This window comes from Tiliqua scincoides, chromosome 1, assembly GCF_035046505.1.
Source record: "Tiliqua scincoides isolate rTilSci1 chromosome 1, rTilSci1.hap2, whole genome shotgun sequence".
Taxonomy (NCBI): domain Eukaryota; kingdom Metazoa; phylum Chordata; class Lepidosauria; order Squamata; family Scincidae; genus Tiliqua; species Tiliqua scincoides.
The window spans coordinates 229,015,333-229,032,553 of NC_089821.1; the positions used below are offsets into that span (position 1 = coordinate 229,015,333).

Consider the following 17,221-nt stretch of genomic DNA (forward strand, 5'->3'; position numbering starts at 1 on the left):
CTCTATACCCATCGCCAACTCTTTCGCCAACTCTTCACCAAACCTGCTACCTTCAGGAATTTAATCTGAGGCTATTTCTTATATACAACATTTGCACCATGCCATTTAGCTTTAACTCTTTCCAGGACTTTGTCCACTAAAGCTTATAGAACAAAGCCCGCTAAAGTAGTTTGGGGATTTCATCGTATGAAAAATGCAATATGAAACAACCCTTCTGCTTACTTGTGTTCATGCATCATCTCTTCCACATCTGCAGCCAGAAGAACCATTGTAGCCACAAGTCTACCTTCAAACCAATCAGGCATAAGGCAATCTCCTGTTGGTATACAAAAATTAAAAATTACTAGCTTTTTAAAATAAGTGTTCCATAGATACGCATGAGCAAACGCGTTTTAACTAAGATACATAATTTCATCATGAATAGTACCATTTTATCATCACTCCATGTCAACAATGTTCCCTACTGCTATGTTGTACATGATGTTCCCTGAGAAGGCCTCCAGGGAGGGAAAAGGGAGCCTTTGTCAGATAAGTGAAAGCGCAGAAGCGGCCGGGTTGCAGTCATTTAACTGGCATCTCCACCTGCCTGAAGCAGTGGATAAAGATTCCGGAGAACCAAGTTTGCCACTTAACCAAGCACCAGATAACATGGCTTTTGCTGTATTTATAAAAATTTTCTGTAAAACAGTAATCTTCGTCAGCCTGTGCCAACCAGCAGAGCAGTGAAAACAGACAATTCACAATCTAGGTGTTTTTGCACAGTTGGAGGCTCCTGGGCATGTAAGGAAAAAAAAATTCATAGAGAAAACACATGCCTCATAAGACTTTGCATGAAAGCCCTCCTGTAGGAACAGAGCATTAGCAACAGTTAAAAGACTTGACTATGACTAATGCAGGGGTGGAGAGAGGGTTGGCAGTTGAGAAACAGTTACAACTGAAAGTGGCCCTTATTATAAAATAGCAAGAGCTGTTTAGAATTGTTGTAGACTTGCAAGAGAAAAGAGAATTGCTGACTGAACCATAGACCAATTTCTGAAACTGAAAACAAAAAATAAATGATACAAAATGAAAATTATATAAGATAAGCAAGTTAATTCACACAGATGAATGAAAACCCATTAAAAAAAAACAGAAAAAGAGCAACATTATAAAATGAATAAAAATGAAAAAGTGTACATATAAAAAGTCAAGAAAAATAATAAGGCATTAGCAAATTAAAAAGTGTAAACAGCAGCCAAACGAGCTTTGCAGAAGTGGGAGAATCACAGAATTGGAAGTGACCCACTAGGTTATCTAGTTCACTACCATTGCCTAGCAGGAAATCCTCCCAGAGCATCAATAGGATGTGCCTGTCAAGCCTCTGCTTGAAGTTCTCCAGTGAGGGAAAAATGCATACTTTCAGTGAGGCATGTGTTTACAGCATTGTAAAAGGCTTTCCAGAAGTGCACAGAGTTGCACACTTCCATCCAGCTGCTACAGCGAAGAGACGCTCAACTGATGCTGGGAAGTTGGCATGGCAGAAGGGTGGACAGATCAGGGGAGGGTTGGGAGCATGTCAGAAGCAGGAGGGGTGGCACCCAACATGAGGGATTTGCACTGGATGTTATCCCCTCTGGAGCAAATGGAAACACCCCTTTGACCCCTCTGACTTGCACCAGCAAATACTGCATATAAGCGCCGGAAACTCTTACCAATTGTTAAATAGTTGTCAACTTTAGCCATATAACTATTTTACAAATGAACTTATTGCTTTTTATTTATAAACCACTTACGATTGGCATTAGACGTTTTCAGATAATCTCGCATAAGAAGTTCCACATAAACACCTAATGCAGTTTTGTCTTGAGGCACATCATGGTTTAAAGGTCTTCGAAAGCTCTTGTCATTCACACGTAACCAATCACAAAGCTAATATACAATAAATGAATATCACCACATTATTAGGCTACAAAAAACATGGGAATATAATGCCTACATAAAAATCTATCATCTATATCAATATTTCTCAAAGTGTGCTCCTGGGAGCCCTGGGGCTCCATGAGTAAATGACAACTGATCACCATCTGTTGTGCCCTCTGTGCACGTGTCGGAGGTCTGGGGTTCTCTGACATTCTGTTTGTGTGCCAGTGGGATTCCCTGAAACTATTTAGGAGTACAAAGGGCTCCGGAGATCAAAAACTTTGAGAACTGCTGATCTAAACAGTCCTCTGTGACACACAACAATGAAACTATTCCTTTTAAAACTTCAAGGGCCAAGTTTATTTCAATTATGTTCTTTACAGAATCAAAGAGATTAAGAACATTCTTGAGCAAATTAAGGGTGCAATCTTACCCTGCGCTGGAACAGGGAAGCCAGGACGCTTGTGCTGTATCCAGCACAGGATAGCAGCCAAAAGCAGCTTAGCCAGAGGCAAGGGGAAACTTTTCCCCATACCTCTGGGAAAGGCGCCCTTTGCCCTATGGGTCTCCTTAGACGTGTGCCACCTCTTGAGGTGTCACAAGTCTGAGGAGAGCAGAGCGGCTTGAAGCCACTCCGTTCTCCCCAGGAACGGATCCAACTGCCAGATCCCAGCCCTGCCTCCCACTCCCCACCCACCCAGCTCCAGGGCAGCCCACCGCTCACCCTTCTCCTGCCCAGGAATTCCTCCCTCCTCCCCACCTACCTCAGAGCCTCTGTCTATACAGGCGCGCCTCTGCATGCTAGCCTAGCTGACTCCTGGGCCAGCGTAAGTGCCAGCCCAAGTCAAGGGCTGGATTACACCCTAAGTCTACCCCTCATACATCTTACACCTGACACGTCTAAATAATGAACTATATATATAATGCTCTGTTCTAACAAGTCCAATAATACACTGTCCTTTGATTCTGATAGTGTCAAAGATTATTTTTCTTTGATTTCTTTAGAAACAGATATGCTCAATGCTAACTGTTGTTTTGTTAAAATCATTTTTACAAACATACTCAGCATTTGAGCCACTGTTTTTTGTTACCTGGGAGTAAGTTTCATTTAATTCAGTGGGACTTGCCTGCTTCTAAGTAAACATCCCTGCAATACCATGACAAACAAGAAGTTGAATCCCTTGTGCTTCATTTGTTGAAGCTTCTATTCCATAAGGAAAGGAGAGGGGGTGAATCTTTCCTTTCCTCTGAATACTTCAATAAATCTGTCCCTGAGGGCTGGGAAATCCTCAGAAGCATATATTTGGGAAGTGTAGAGGGAAGGGGCAATGAGTGAAAATCATCAATGAAGCCAACTGAGGCAGTTGCCTCAGACAGGAGATTGCAAGGGGGCAGCTACCTCTGTCTGCCCACCTGCCTTCACTGCTCCTCCTTCTCCTTCCACTCTTTGGATTGGAAAAGGAAAATGAGGACAGAGCAGAAAAGAGGGGAACTGAAGAGCTAGAGCAGGAGTGTCAAACATAAGGCCTGCTTTTTCAAACATAAGGCCAGATGAAGCTTTTTCATCTGGCCATCATGCTCTCAGTGGCTGAGTAGGGCTGAGGTGCTACTGCTGTAAGGGCAGCGCACATGAAAATTGGACTCTCCCATAACTTGAAATATGATCAAGATTTGCTTGTTTTTCTCTTCTGTCATTTGCAGTTAATAAGTTCCTAAGTGAGAAAAAGTGTTTATTTTTGGTTATGATTGGTTTAGTGACATCACTTCTGGCCCTCAGCAGGCGTCATGAATGCTATTCAACCCTCTGTATGAAATGAGTTTGACACCCCTGAGCTAGAGTGCCCTCCACACATTATCTTCTGATCTGTTTTCCTCTTCTTCTTCCAATCCATGAAGTGGGGGAATTAGAGGCTGTCACATCACCAGATAAAGGGAGGCAGCATTTGGCATGTTGCCTCATGGCCTTGGGACAGCCATGCCTCTTCAGAAACTGGAAGATTTGCATTAACCAAAACAAAGTTCTCAACGCCTTCACACATTAGTTTCTTGACCACATGTATTTTCAAGCATTCATCCATTCCTGTTACTGTATTAGATACAGAAGATGAAAGAAATGGAGGCAAATGAGAAACAAGAGGAGGCAGAGGCTATATTGTATAGAAATGCTGCCACCATGTTGCAGGAGCAATATGCTTGGTACATTTCCAGATTACACTATTGGACTGAACTTTGAAAGTGTTCTGTAACATCTGAAAGTACTTTTTCTAGCATTAGGTCCTAAGAGTGTTGCTTGTTTAGTAAACCATGCTATTACATCATCCCATAACTTCTAATTTTTTCCATCTCCAGCCTCAGGGGAAAAAACCAACAAAACTGGAAAAACAAACCAGCTAAAAATAATGCCCATCATATGTTCCCAATATGGAGTCTGAAGTTTGTATCAAGTGGAGTTTCAATAAGGATTCTCCCAAATCTAAATGTTTCAGTGTTACCAAGTCAGCCTTTTCAAAGGCTAACAATGAAAAATCAACTACACAATACTCATTAAATTTCTCTCACCATTGTCCACAAACCAGTTCCTCTCCCTAATGATTCTTCTGATCGCAGAGATATAACGAAGTGTGAAATGTCTGAGAAAGACACTTGTTCCTAAATAAACAATTTGAGTAATCCATTAGAAAACAAGAAAAACAAATATAGATTAAGTCTTGTCATTTGTGAGGGTTCCATTCCCAGAACTCACATGGATGGCAAAAATTGCATTAAAGCAAATCCATTTAAAAAACAATGTCCCTTTGCTAGGCAATTTTAAACAGCTTTGCTGACCTTTGAGGAATAAGACAGATCCATTAATCGGTCTCTCTCCAGGTGCTTAGAAAGGCTTCACTCTGAGCCCGAGACCCCTCCCTTCACCAATGCAAAGCGATTATCTTTCTTTCATGTGCTCAGAGGGAAGAGAGGGGTTGCTTGTCTTGGAATGAAGCTGCTCTAAGTGCCTGGAGAGAGAATGATTAATGCCCTCTTTCACATTAACAAGACTATTGTTAAACGACTTTTTTCCTTTAAAAAGGGCCTTTCTCATCACCTGAGATAAAACCTCCTCTGCCCCAGAGCATTCTGGGACTTGTAGTCTGGCTCTCTGCTCACCCTCACCTGTCTCCCCAAGGCTTGCTGGAGCAGGAGAGTCTGCATCATCTGGAGGGGGGCAAATTTGGAAAACACTCCCTGGTTTTTTTAAAGCAATCCCCTCTCCTCCCCCTCTGTACTCAGCCCTCCCCATTGCCAGCTGTCTTGCTTCTCTCACAGGTGGGATGTTGAGCTTTTAAGAGTCCAGCTCTATGTGTTTCTACTCAGAAGTAAGCCCCATTCTAGTCAATGGGGCTTACTCCCAGGAAAGTGTGGAGAGAATTGTAGGCTAAATCTCAAGTTTTGCTTGCTAAAAAGGCTTGCTTGTGTGCATGATAGCCTGAACCATGGGGGGGGGGGAATTCAGCAAACACTCCTCGGGTTTTTTAAAGCAATCCCCTTTGTTGCTACTGCACCTGTGTGTGTGTGTGTGTGTGTGTGTGTGTGTGTGTGTGTGTGTGTGAGAGAGAGAGAGAGAGAGAGAGAGAGAGCGCACTAGTGAGCAAGCTCCACCTTGCTGTATGTGTTCTGGCTACAGAGGTTTCTGGTCCCCCCTTCCCCTCTTCAGCTGGCTCAGGGGCTCCAGGAATCTGTTCCTTTGCAAGGGGAACCTCTTCCATGGCTCCAGAGCTATTTCCCTGCCTGGGCGAGGCAGAGCCTTTTTGCAGTGTTTTGGGCTACCTGGAAACAGAGGGAGATGATAGTGAAGGGCAAAGGTGTGTGTGACTTTCTGCACCTGTGTGTGAGACAAATCTGCAGATAAAAAATCTGTGGATAAATAGGCTGCACCTGTATACGTTACATCTGAATAGACATGATTAGGATGGTGCTGTCAGTGTTACATTCATAAAAGCATGCTTTCATTTTGCAAGTAATTATATAAACCAGCAATAAGAAACTAAGTCTTCCATACCTATTTTCCTGGCACATGGATAAGATCAAAACATGCAACTGTTCTTCAACTACCATGATGACTTTCACTAAGACTTCTTATAACCCATTCCTAACTAAATCCCCCCCCCCAACTAATTCAGCAATGCGAACAAAACTTGCACTGTTCTAGGTACTATACAGAAACTCCTGTGGAGGAGGCCTCCTTGAAGTAAGAAAACATTTATTCACTTACCTCAGGGAAGCCTCCACTTCCCCAATAGGTCTGCTCAGACCTGCATCAGCTCTTTGGCAGATGCAATTCCAAGTGGACTCAGGAAGGTGAATGGAGGTCAAGAAATCATAGGATGCTGCTGCTAATCGCCTGGTTCCTGCTTTGACATACCTCTTTTCTACATAGTTCCACCCACCACCCATCCCTCACACCATCTTACAGGCACCAGAGCATCCAGAATTGCCACTGTAATGCAGACACTGCCATTGATTGGTTGCATAAGACAAGCATGTTATGTAATGCTGAAAAGGCTGCTGCGCTACTAGAACACAAGTTTCAATGGTGCAGCAGCTTCCTTTGTTCAAAATGTTATTGTTCCATTGAATTCTGAGATATCAGAATATTGATGTATGTGTTCAGGATACAATTCTACACTGCAAGGTGGAATACCAATTTGAATCCCATGCCCCATTTTCAAATTAGGAAAGAAAATAAAAAATATTCTGAAATGTGAAATCTCCCTTGAAGACTAATATCAGAATGTAGAATGTCAAGAATGTTAAAAACACAATTCTACATTTCAAGTTGAAATCCAAAATCAACTCCTGCACCTGATTTACACAGGGCCAAAAAATATGTTAACCATCAATGCAATATTCCTGTTTAACATAGCAATATCACAGTCAAACAATTTTTACTTTTTTGCAACAATTGTGCATTAGAATTTCTAATTTCTCTCTTAACCTCCCAAACCTATTTGGGGGATTAAAGAAATAAACTACATTGAAATGTAATATCTGAAAGCAAGGTCTCAAACCTATGCTTTATTAGTTTACTCTGATAACAATACTCCCTATAGCAAATAGTTTCAGTGCACTGCAGGAAAGATAAAAATGTACAAGTCAATGGTTTTTGGTTCTATAAACATGATGCATAAAAATATCATTTAAACAGAGAAAACATATTACCTGAAATAAACAATGAAACGATTTTGAAATTCTTTATCTTTAAATCTAAACTGTAAAGTATAGTAGATTTCATCACCTAAAGCTATAGAAAAAATAAAAAGTGATATCTGACGACTCTGAAATTATGTTTCCTAAACTACAATGCAACTCTGTTTCAAAATAGGAACCCTTACCACATCTGTCAGGCGTATAGCTGCTTTAAGAAGATAGCACTGAGCAGCTCCTCGGAGCAGAATCTGATGTGTAATCATGGTACATTGTAGGACATCTCTGCAAATGGATAAGAAGATAAGCACCATGAAAAGTTAAATTGTGGACTGAAGACACAAAAAATTCATATAGACAAATTCAAAATGTTACCTCAAAGCTAAGAGTCCTTCAATATCTAGTGCTCTACATGTTGGAATGTATGCCAGTGCCATGGAGAGAAATAAAATCGGAACAGCACACCAGTGCCTATTGCTCATCTTCTGAATAAACTTCAATAAAAAGCTACCTAAAATATAGTAAAATATTTGTGCTAAAACATCAACCATAACATAAGCATTGGTTGAAAAAGTAGTGCTAAACAAATTTGTTCCCAACTAAAACTTGGATTATATTCACTTCCTTTATTCCAGCCTGAACTCACAGATAATTCATCTGAATGAGGGCACAGCATGCAGTCCAAAAGGAAGAAATGTACAACACATTAGAAAAAAAGACAGTAGTGGTCACATTTGCTAGAAGCAAGCCTAAGCAATTCTGTGACACATACAGGTGCCTACTGCACCAAAACTGCAACAGAAAGATGCCACACTTAATTCTGTACGGTGAATTATTTCTGACTACAGGCAGGCCCCCATGTCTACAAACCTGGTATTCACTGATTCAGTTACATGCCGATCCAGATTCGGGCCCCTGCTGCGTGCCCATTACAGATACCTTTTATTTTTGTAGTCATGCTTGCAGTGTAAGTGTTTCTTTCTTCCTAAACTGCAGACTGAGTGTGCATGTCTGAGAGCAACTAACTGTACATTAACAGGAAGCAGGAAAATAAAAGTTACAGGTAATGGATGCAGGGGGGCATTCCCCATATCCATGTATAGCGTTCCCCTGTATCTGCGGTTTCTGGTATCCATTGGGGGCAGGAACACATCCCCCATGGATACCAAGGCATGCCAGTATGCGCATTTTTACCATCAGCTCCCAGATGCCATCTCCAACCAGTGTGGAAAGCATATGTTGAAGAGAAGGAATTTTGCAGGACATGACTTCCTATCACTTGACAAGAGCATGTCAGCATGCTACTTCTCCCACCCACTATGTTCTTCAAGCACACTGAACCCAGAGCAAGGAATCAAGGAGAAAAGAGCAACATCTCTGCAATGCACAAAGTAACACCATTTTATTCAACCTTCCATCCACACTAGGCTCAAAATCAAACTACACATTACTCATAAATGCATGCAATGAAATCATGAGAATGCAAAGTACTATTTGCACAGAGATGCAGTGTTTTCCACAACACCTGGATCAAGTTGGATTCACTGTAAAGGTTTGGTAACTGGGTATGTGAACTGGTTGTATACGCCTCTCCCAAATCAGCTTCCCACTTTTGAGCACATACATACTTTTCTCATATTGAACCTCAAGTGCGATGGAAGCAGAGAACTGATTTTTATGCAATTCCAGAACAAAAGCTTTATTAAACATACTTTTTTCTTCCTCTGGGAGGCTTGTGAGGAAGGCAGCCAGGAACACCTGCAGCTTTATTGCTAAAGGAGGACATGTTCCTATCATCTGTCCTGATGGCCTGTAAAGTTAAAAACAAAGGCATATTAGAGGCATTCTATTCTACACCATAATACAGCAACTCAAAGCTCAAGCTACTGATTGAGTCTACAATCCAGTTCAGAAATTAAACATATTACTGAAACCACAATACAGATGCCTTTAAAAATACAGATGTATGACAAATTATTATTTAATATATACCCACTCTATTAAAAGGATAACACTGAACCAACACACCAAAACCAAACTAGCCACAAACGCACACAATGTGCCCTAAATTTAACAATCATGCTGATCTAAGGCAGGGGAAGGTATACCATGGCGGTATCCACACGGATCCTTCCATCCAGTGAGTAAACCTTTCGGTTTTGCGCAGCTGCCATGTGATGTGCTCCCCATTTGGAGGACAGGGATGCTCTGGGCAGTTGCGCCTGCCTGGACATCCTGTTGCATGGGATTTTGGGATGCCAGGCAGATGATGCGACTGCCCAGAGCGTTCCTGTCCTCCAAATGGGGAGGACATTGCATGGTAGCCCTCAGAACGCTTGGATGTGGTCTGGACAGGGACCATATTCTGAATGGGCTGCTCTCGGCAGTTTAAGCAGGGCTGATCTAAGGCTTAGGGTCCAATTCTATCCTCCCCAGCACCGGTGATACATGCATACCGCCGACTCTGGGTGTCACAAATGCACTGTAAAGCACAACTGTAGCACCTGGGGAGGAGCGAGTGCTGGCAATGGGACAGCGCCAGTTGGAGCTCGACTTCAGTACCAGGAGAACCACTCATGACAAACTGCCAGTGGTAAGCAGCACAGTCAGGTGACTGTGTGGCTTTTCAGGGCGGGGGAGGTGTTCTGGAGCGGGGAAGGGCGGGGAGAGAGACCGGCCCAGAAGGGAGGTGGGACTGGCAGAGACTTTCTCCACCGGATCCTATGCCCTGCATCAGGTTGTAAAGCCTGACACAGGGCTTCTCAGGTCTACGCCAGCAAAATATCTGGCACAGACTTGAGTAGCCCCATCATAGGGACTTCGGCCTTCCTCGGCGGAAGGGGACAAAAGTCCCCTTCACCTGAGGAGACCTCCAGTGGCCTCCCTGGCCCCACTGGATGCAGTGGTAGCATCCAGTGGCGCTGCTGCACCTGACAATGCTGGGGAGTTTTGGATTGGGCTGTTAATTTCCTATAAGGCTACAGTTTTCAAACTCTCCAGGAGTTTGAAACCTGCAGTCTTTGCGGGGGCGGGGAAGGAGGCAGCAGGCGCAGGGCGAAGGCAGAGACACGACCCCCAAGATCGTGTCACTCATGGGGCTGCAGGGACTGGGATGCACTCACCAGTCCCTCCAGCAGCTGTCCCTGTATGTGGAGAGCCCTGCGCAAGCACCTGCAGAGCGCCCCAGGTCAGGGAAAGGGAGAGTGGAGCGATCTGCTCTGCCTCCGCAAAAGCAGAAGCGGAGCGCAATCGCCCCACTCTCCCTTTCCCTGACCTGGGGAGCCCTGCAGGCGCTTGCGCAGGGCTCCCCGCACACAGGGACAGCTGCTGCAAGGACTGGAGGGTGCACCCCAGTCCCTGCAGCCCCATCAGAAGGGAAAGCAGAGTGATCGTGCTCCGCTTACGATTTTGCAGAGCAGGGCACAATCGCTCCGCTTTCCCTTTTCCTGACCTGGGGAGCCCTGCCGAAGGTTGCGCAGGGCTGCCCGCACCCCCAGGAGGCTGCAGGAGGCTTGAACAAATGCACCCAAGCCCCTGCAGCCCCCCTGAGCAGCACGATCCTGTGGATCGCGCTGCTGCCTTCCCCCTGTCTCCTGGCTGCCCCCGCCCCTTAAGGGGGCAGAGGCCAGGACCCACAGGCTGGGGCATCGCGACAGCCCAGTTTGAATACCACTGCTGTAAGGTGAAGCACCTAGCGTTTTTTTTTAAACTACCAATCACAACATTTGAGAGAAACTATTTCTATACTTCCTCCACCTCTCTCTCTCTCTCTCCTTAAGGTAGCTAGATCTGCACACTATATTGCATGGGATTTACACAATAGAGTTACACAATGGTGATATGGTGGGTTTTTAAAAAATTTCTTTGCCCAGGTAGCTTCTCAAAAAGACACATGCAACAAGGTAACTTGGTTTGAAATCAGGCCATATTTAATTATCACAGGAAATACAAATAACTGCAAAGGACCCCGTCTAGGGCACTCCAGGTCCCTAAGTGCAAGCACCTACCTGCCAAGATCCCCTTGAGCAAAACTACCTTGACTCCAAATCCTTTTCTTACACATGGGAAGCCCAGAACATACCTGGGAATAGTCAGCCCTACCAAGGCATTTATATATAAAAATCTTTTATATCTTTTTGGCCTCTACAGGGATTTAGCTATTCACCCATTTTTACAGAAATTTTTATTTACTGAATAATGCATTACCTGCTGTAAAGAGAACTTTCTGAAAGAGCATCCATTAAGGGTCCAATAATGAACTAAAAAAAGAAATATTTGCATTAAAACATATAACAGACAATAAGTACATTTCATCTGCTCCACAGAACACTAAGTAGGGTTGGTATCAGTTTTAAAACCTAGATTGAGGGAACATAATATGAAACTTATTAATTGCTTCTAGTCTAATTTTACAAAAAAAAGTTTCAACAGGACAAAAAATATGTAAAGGAATGTTTATAAACACATTCAATGAACAAAATTTCATTCTAAAAGATTCACCTAAAATTGTATACATTTGAAAACAGTAAGTGCAAAAGTATTTCCTGAACTCTACTAAGCAATAAAAGGACCACCAAACTTTTCCGAGTGGTGAAGACCAGAAGTGATTGTGAGGAGCTCCAGAAGGATCTATCCAAACTGGCAGAATGAGCAGCAAAAGGGCAGGTGCATTTCAATGTAAGCAAGTGTAAAGTCATGCACATTGGGGCAAAAGATCAAAACTTCACATAAAGGCTAATGGGTTCTGAGCTGTCTGTGACAGATCAGGAGAGAGATCTTGCGGTGGTGGTGGACAACTCAATGAAAGTATTGACCCAATGTGCGGCTGCAGTGAAGAAGGCCAATTCTATGCTTGGGATCATTAGAAAAGGTATTGAGAACAAAACGGTACAAATTGATGGTAAGACCACACCTGGAATATTGCGTCCAGTTCTGGTCGCCACATCTCAAAAAGGATATAGTGGAAATGGAAAAGGTGCAAAAGAGAGCGACTACGATGACTACAGGGCTAGGGCACCTTCCTTATGAGGAAAGGCTACAGAATTTGGGCCTCTTCAGTCTAGAAAAGAGACACCTGAGGGGAGACATGATTGAATCATACAAAATTATGCATGGGAAGGATAAAGTGGATAGAGGGATGCTCTTTACACTCACACATAACACCAGAACCAGGGGACATCCACTAAAACTGAGTGTTGGGAGAGTTAGGACAGACAAAAGAAAATATTTCTTTACTCAGCATGTGGTTGGTCTGTGGAACTCCTTGCCACAGGATGCGGTGATGGCATCTGGCCTGGATGCCTTTAAAAGGGGATTGGACAAGTTTCTGGAGGAAAAATCCATTATGGGTTACAAGCCATGATGTGTATGTGCAACCTCCTGATTTTAGAAATGGGCTATGTCAGAATGCCAGATGCAAGGGAGGGCACCAGGATGCAGGTCTCTTGTCATCTGGTGTGCCCCCTGGGGCATTTGGTGAGCCACTGTGAGATACAGGAAGCTGGATTAGATAGGCCTATGGCCTGATCCAGTGGGGCTGTTCTTATGTTCCTATGACTATGGTGTACTGGCCACTACCAATGTCACCAGTACAGAAGGTTCAGGGCTTGGCCCAGCTGGGCAGGTTCTCTAATGGATGCGACTCCTCAGCCACTGTCCAACCTGGCCAATTGCTCCTACCACCTGAGGACTTATGCAAGTTTTTCTTCAAAACATTTAGTTTTTCATTAATATGAACCAAAATGTAACTTTCAACTGTTCTTTTATATCATTTTAAAAATAAGCATTTTCACCACATAAGTCTGTTGTCAAAGAAAGCTAGTCATGAAATCAAGGAAGTAATCACAACTAACTTAACTGGTCCCATTTGTTTCAGTGAGGCTTATTCTAGTGTCTAGGCTAGTATTTTTTTCTTTAACCAAAGCAATTAGCAAGTTTCTTTCACATTCAAATCAGTTTTCTGATTCAGAAAAATAGGTACACAGAAGGTTGGCACCGTTTCAATTCATAGGTTGCCATGACCTTCCAAGTAGAATGAGCCTCACTAGAATGATGTAAGCAACTATTACAAGAACCAATCTCCTTGCTGATATCCTCTTACTCCCCAGTACAACACTGCTCCCACAGTTGAATCGAAAGAGGCAGTATGTGCTATAGACACTGATGGATGATGCTCATGTACTTGTGGACTGGGTTATGCTTCTCTTGGATTCCCTTCAAGAGCCCCTAGAATACCCTGTACATTTGAGTGCTCACTATTCCACTTTGATTTGTTAAAATGTGAACACCAAAATGAAGGCATCAAAGCAATAAGTTTTTAATCTTTTCCCTAAGGCAAGGGTCTCCAAACCCCGGCCCGGGGGCCAGATGTGGCCCACAGCAAGCCTCTTTCCGGCCCGCTGCCAACCTCTTGTCCCCTGAAAGCCTCTGGCCCACTCAACTGAACATGACCAGAACTGTGCTCTGCTTTTGTCTGGAGGGTGTTCTGAGGGCCAGAGAGGTTGTATGAATGAGCCCATTCATTTATTTATTCATTCATCTAAGTTCCATCTAATTTATTTAAATTTTATATTTTAATTGCTTTTCTGGCCCTCCACACCACGCCAGATATTTGATGTGGCCCTCTGGCCAAAAAGTTTGGAGACCCCTGCCCTAAGAGAATAGTAAAAGTGGACTTCAAAGACATCTAGGCAAACTTTATTAGTACAGTACAAGAAATCTTTGGAGCAGAAGGGGAAGAAAAGCTTACCTCTGCAAATCCTGGTGATGTGGGGAGGCACTTTGTTTGCCAGACTTCAAGAAAGTGAATTACTCCTTCCCTTGTCAATGTTTTGTTTTCACTCTCAAACATTCTTTTGTAAATGCACATATGCCATGATGGATGAAACAACCAACAATCTGTTGTTTAAAAAAAAATTTCAATAGGGCACAGAGTAACCGGCATTCTCAACACATTTTATGTAGTAGTTTATGTATCAAATACATGTACCATTATTAAGCTGCATCACAATTAAGTCACATCTAGTTACATTATCTGTGGAACTCCTTGCTACAGGATGCTGTGTGGGCATTTGGCCTAGATGCCTTTAAAAGGGGTTTGGATGGATTTAAGGAGCAAAGTCCATCAAAGGTTAAAAACCATAATGACTACAGGTGCAGCCTATTTATCCACAGATTTTTTATCTGCAGATTTGTCTCAACTCTTTGGGGTGGGGGTACTGAAAGTTACACAAATCTTTGCCTGCTTTGCCCTTTGCTGTCATCTGTTTCCAGAGAGAACAGATGCTACACTCTTTCCAGGCAGCCCAAAACACTGCAAAAAGGCTCTAACTCACCCAGGCAGGGAAATAGCCCTGGAGCCATGGAAGAGGTTCCCCTTGCAAAGGAACAGTAACATTCCTGGAGCCCCTGAGCCAGCTGAGGCTGAAGAGCGGAAGGGGGGACCAAAAACCTCTGTAGCCAGAACACATACAGCAAGGTGGAGCTTGCTTGCTCGCTAGTGCTCTCTCTCTCTCTCTCTCTCACATACACACACAGGTGCAGTAGCAACAAAGGGGACTGCTTTAAAAAACCCGAGGAGTGTTTGCTGAATCCCCCCCCCCCCATGGTTCAGGCTATCATGCACACAAGCAAGCCTTTTTAGCAAGCAAAACTTGAGATTTAGCCTACAATTCTCTCCAAACTTTCCTGGGAGTAAGCCCCATTGACTAGAATGGGGCTTACTTCTGAGTAGAAACACATAGAGCTGGACTCTTAAAAGCTCAGCATCCCACCTGTGAAAGAAGCAAGACAGCTGGCAACGGGGAGTGCTGAGTACAGAGGGGGAGGCAGAAGGGGGAGGAGAGGGGATTGCTTTAAAAAAACCAGGGAGTGTTTTCCAAATTCAGCCCCCTCCAGATGATGCAGACTCTCTTGCTCCAGCAAGCCTTCCCAAGCCTTGGAGAGACAGGTGAGGGTGAGCAGAGAGCCAGACTACAAGTCCCAGAATGCTCTGGGGCAGAGGAGCTTCCATGATAGCAAAGGCCAGGGAGGGCTGCAGGAGCTGCAGCAGCGAGGAGGAGAACCTGCAGTGCTGTTGAGAGGCTGCCTGGGACACAGAGGACGAGGCATCCCAAGCAAGCTCAGCATCCCACCTGTGAAAGGGGAAGGGGGGGACGACTGATAACAGCTGCCTTAGTTTCCTTCCATCCAGAAGTGTCAGGCTGCAGCCTCTTTGCATAACTCTACGGAATTTAGCACAACGTGTTTTTTGTTAATCGCGCCGAATCAAAGAATGGAACTAATGTGGATAAATAGGCTCTACCTATATATGCAACCTCTGGATTTTAGAGGTAGCCTTTATCTAAATGCCAGATGCAAAGGAATGGCAAAAAAATACAGATATAATGTTGTCTTGAGTGCTCCCTGAGGCATCTGATGGGTCACTATAAGATACAGGAAGCTTTACTAGATGGGCCCTTGGCCTGCTGCAACAAGACTCTTATAAAATAATCATTTTCTGTTGAATAAGAAACTAAAAAAATTTAAGAAATTATTTTGATGAATGTTAAATATTCATCAAATCTAGCTAGTCAAAGTCCCATTACATCTGTGGCTATTAATGCTAAGAAGATGCTGATCCTGCTTCTTTTGTTCCCTTTGCTCAATACAACTGATAGCCAGCTAATACAATCACTAGCTAAAAACTCTGTTAAAATGATTAGTTTTAAAATAGGGTGGGGAATTAGACATGCATGCAACCCTCTCCAAACGAGCAACGTAAAAACACAACTAAGGAAAAACAGATGTACCAGTTTCTGCAATCCTTTCTTCAATATGTTTTCACAGGAAAGGATTTCAGGAGCTGAACATGCACTGGTCCCCATGTTATGAAATCTGTGCAAAGAAGTATAATGCTGATGTCCCAGCACATGTACTGAATTTTTAGGTTGCTGTTGAATAATAGTAAAATCACCTAGCCTTTGGATTGTAAATTCTGCTATAAACCATTTAGAGTTCTTTGAAAAGGTCAACAAGCATGTGGATGTGGGAGAACCCATGGATATTATATATCTAGACTTTCAGAAGGCATTCAACAAGGTCCCTCACCAAAGGCTTCTGAGAAAAATCCACAGTCATGGAATTAGAGGGCAGGTCCTCTCATGGACTGAGAACTGCTTGAAGACCAGGAAACAGAGAGTGGGTGTCAATGGACAATTTTCACAGTGGAGAGAGGTGAAAAGTGGTGTGCCCCAAGGAACTGTCCTGGGACCGGTGCTTTTCAACCTCTTCATAAATGACCTGGAGACAGGGTTGAGCAGTAAGGTGGCTAAGTTTGCAGATGACACCAAACTTTTCTGGATGGTGAAGTCCAGAAGCGATTGTGAGGAGCTGCAGAAGGATCTATCCAAACTGGCAGAATTGGCAGCAAAACGGCAGATGTGTTTCAATGTAAGTAAGTGTAAAGTCATGCACATTGGGGCAAAATCAAAACTTCATATATAGGCTAATGGGTTCTGAGCTATCTGCGACAGATCAGGAGAGAGATCTTGGGGTGGTGGTGGACAACTCGATGAAAGTATCGACCCAATGTGTGGCAGCAGTAAAGAAGGCCAATTCTATGCTGGGGATCATTAGAAAAGGTATTGAGAATAAAACGGAATAAAAATATTATAATGCCGTTGTACAAATGGATGGTAAGACCACACCTGGAGTATTGTGTCCAATTCTGGACATCACAACTCAAAAAGGACATAGTAGAAATGGAAAAGGTGCAAAAGACAGCGACTAAAACAATTACTGGGCTGGGGCACCTTCCTTACGAGAAAAGGCTAATGTTTGGACCTCTTAAGCCTAGAAAAGAGGCGCCTGAGGAGGGGCATGATTGAGACATACAAAATTATGCACGGGAAGGATAGAATGGATACAGAGATACTCTCTTCCCTCTCACATAACACCAGAACCAAGGGATATCCACTAAAATGAGTGTTGGGACAGACAAAAGAAAATATTCTTTTCTCAGCATGTGGTTGGTCTGTGGAACTCCTTGCCACAGGATGTGGTGATGGCATCTTGCCTAGATGCCTTTAAAAGGGGACTGGACAAATTTCTGGAGGAAAAATCCATCACTTGTTACAAGCCATGATGTGTATGTGCAACC

The 17,221-nt window shown here is 43.5% G+C and overlaps 1 protein-coding gene across 3 annotated transcripts in view; it reads right to left on the minus strand.

Moving 5' to 3' along the window:
• TARBP1 (TAR (HIV-1) RNA binding protein 1) overlaps positions 1 to 17,221 on the minus strand; it is a 55,767-nt gene that overhangs the window by 35,338 nt on the left and 3,208 nt on the right. For all 3 annotated transcript variants that reach the window (XR_010793857.1, XM_066616941.1, XM_066616932.1), the window contains exons 4-11: positions 13,832 to 13,980; positions 11,290 to 11,342; positions 8,796 to 8,893; positions 7,459 to 7,594; positions 7,272 to 7,368; positions 4,459 to 4,548; positions 1,773 to 1,908; positions 223 to 316 (exon numbers count right to left, since the gene is read on the minus strand). Coding sequence is in view for 2 of the 3 variants with exons in the window: in XM_066616941.1 (XP_066473038.1) it covers positions 223 to 316; positions 1,773 to 1,908; positions 4,459 to 4,548; positions 7,272 to 7,368; positions 7,459 to 7,594; positions 8,796 to 8,893; positions 11,290 to 11,342; positions 13,832 to 13,980 (853 nt within the window). In the remaining variant the exon portion in view is untranslated. The remainder of the gene's footprint in view (positions 1 to 222; positions 317 to 1,772; positions 1,909 to 4,458; positions 4,549 to 7,271; positions 7,369 to 7,458; positions 7,595 to 8,795; positions 8,894 to 11,289; positions 11,343 to 13,831; positions 13,981 to 17,221) is intronic.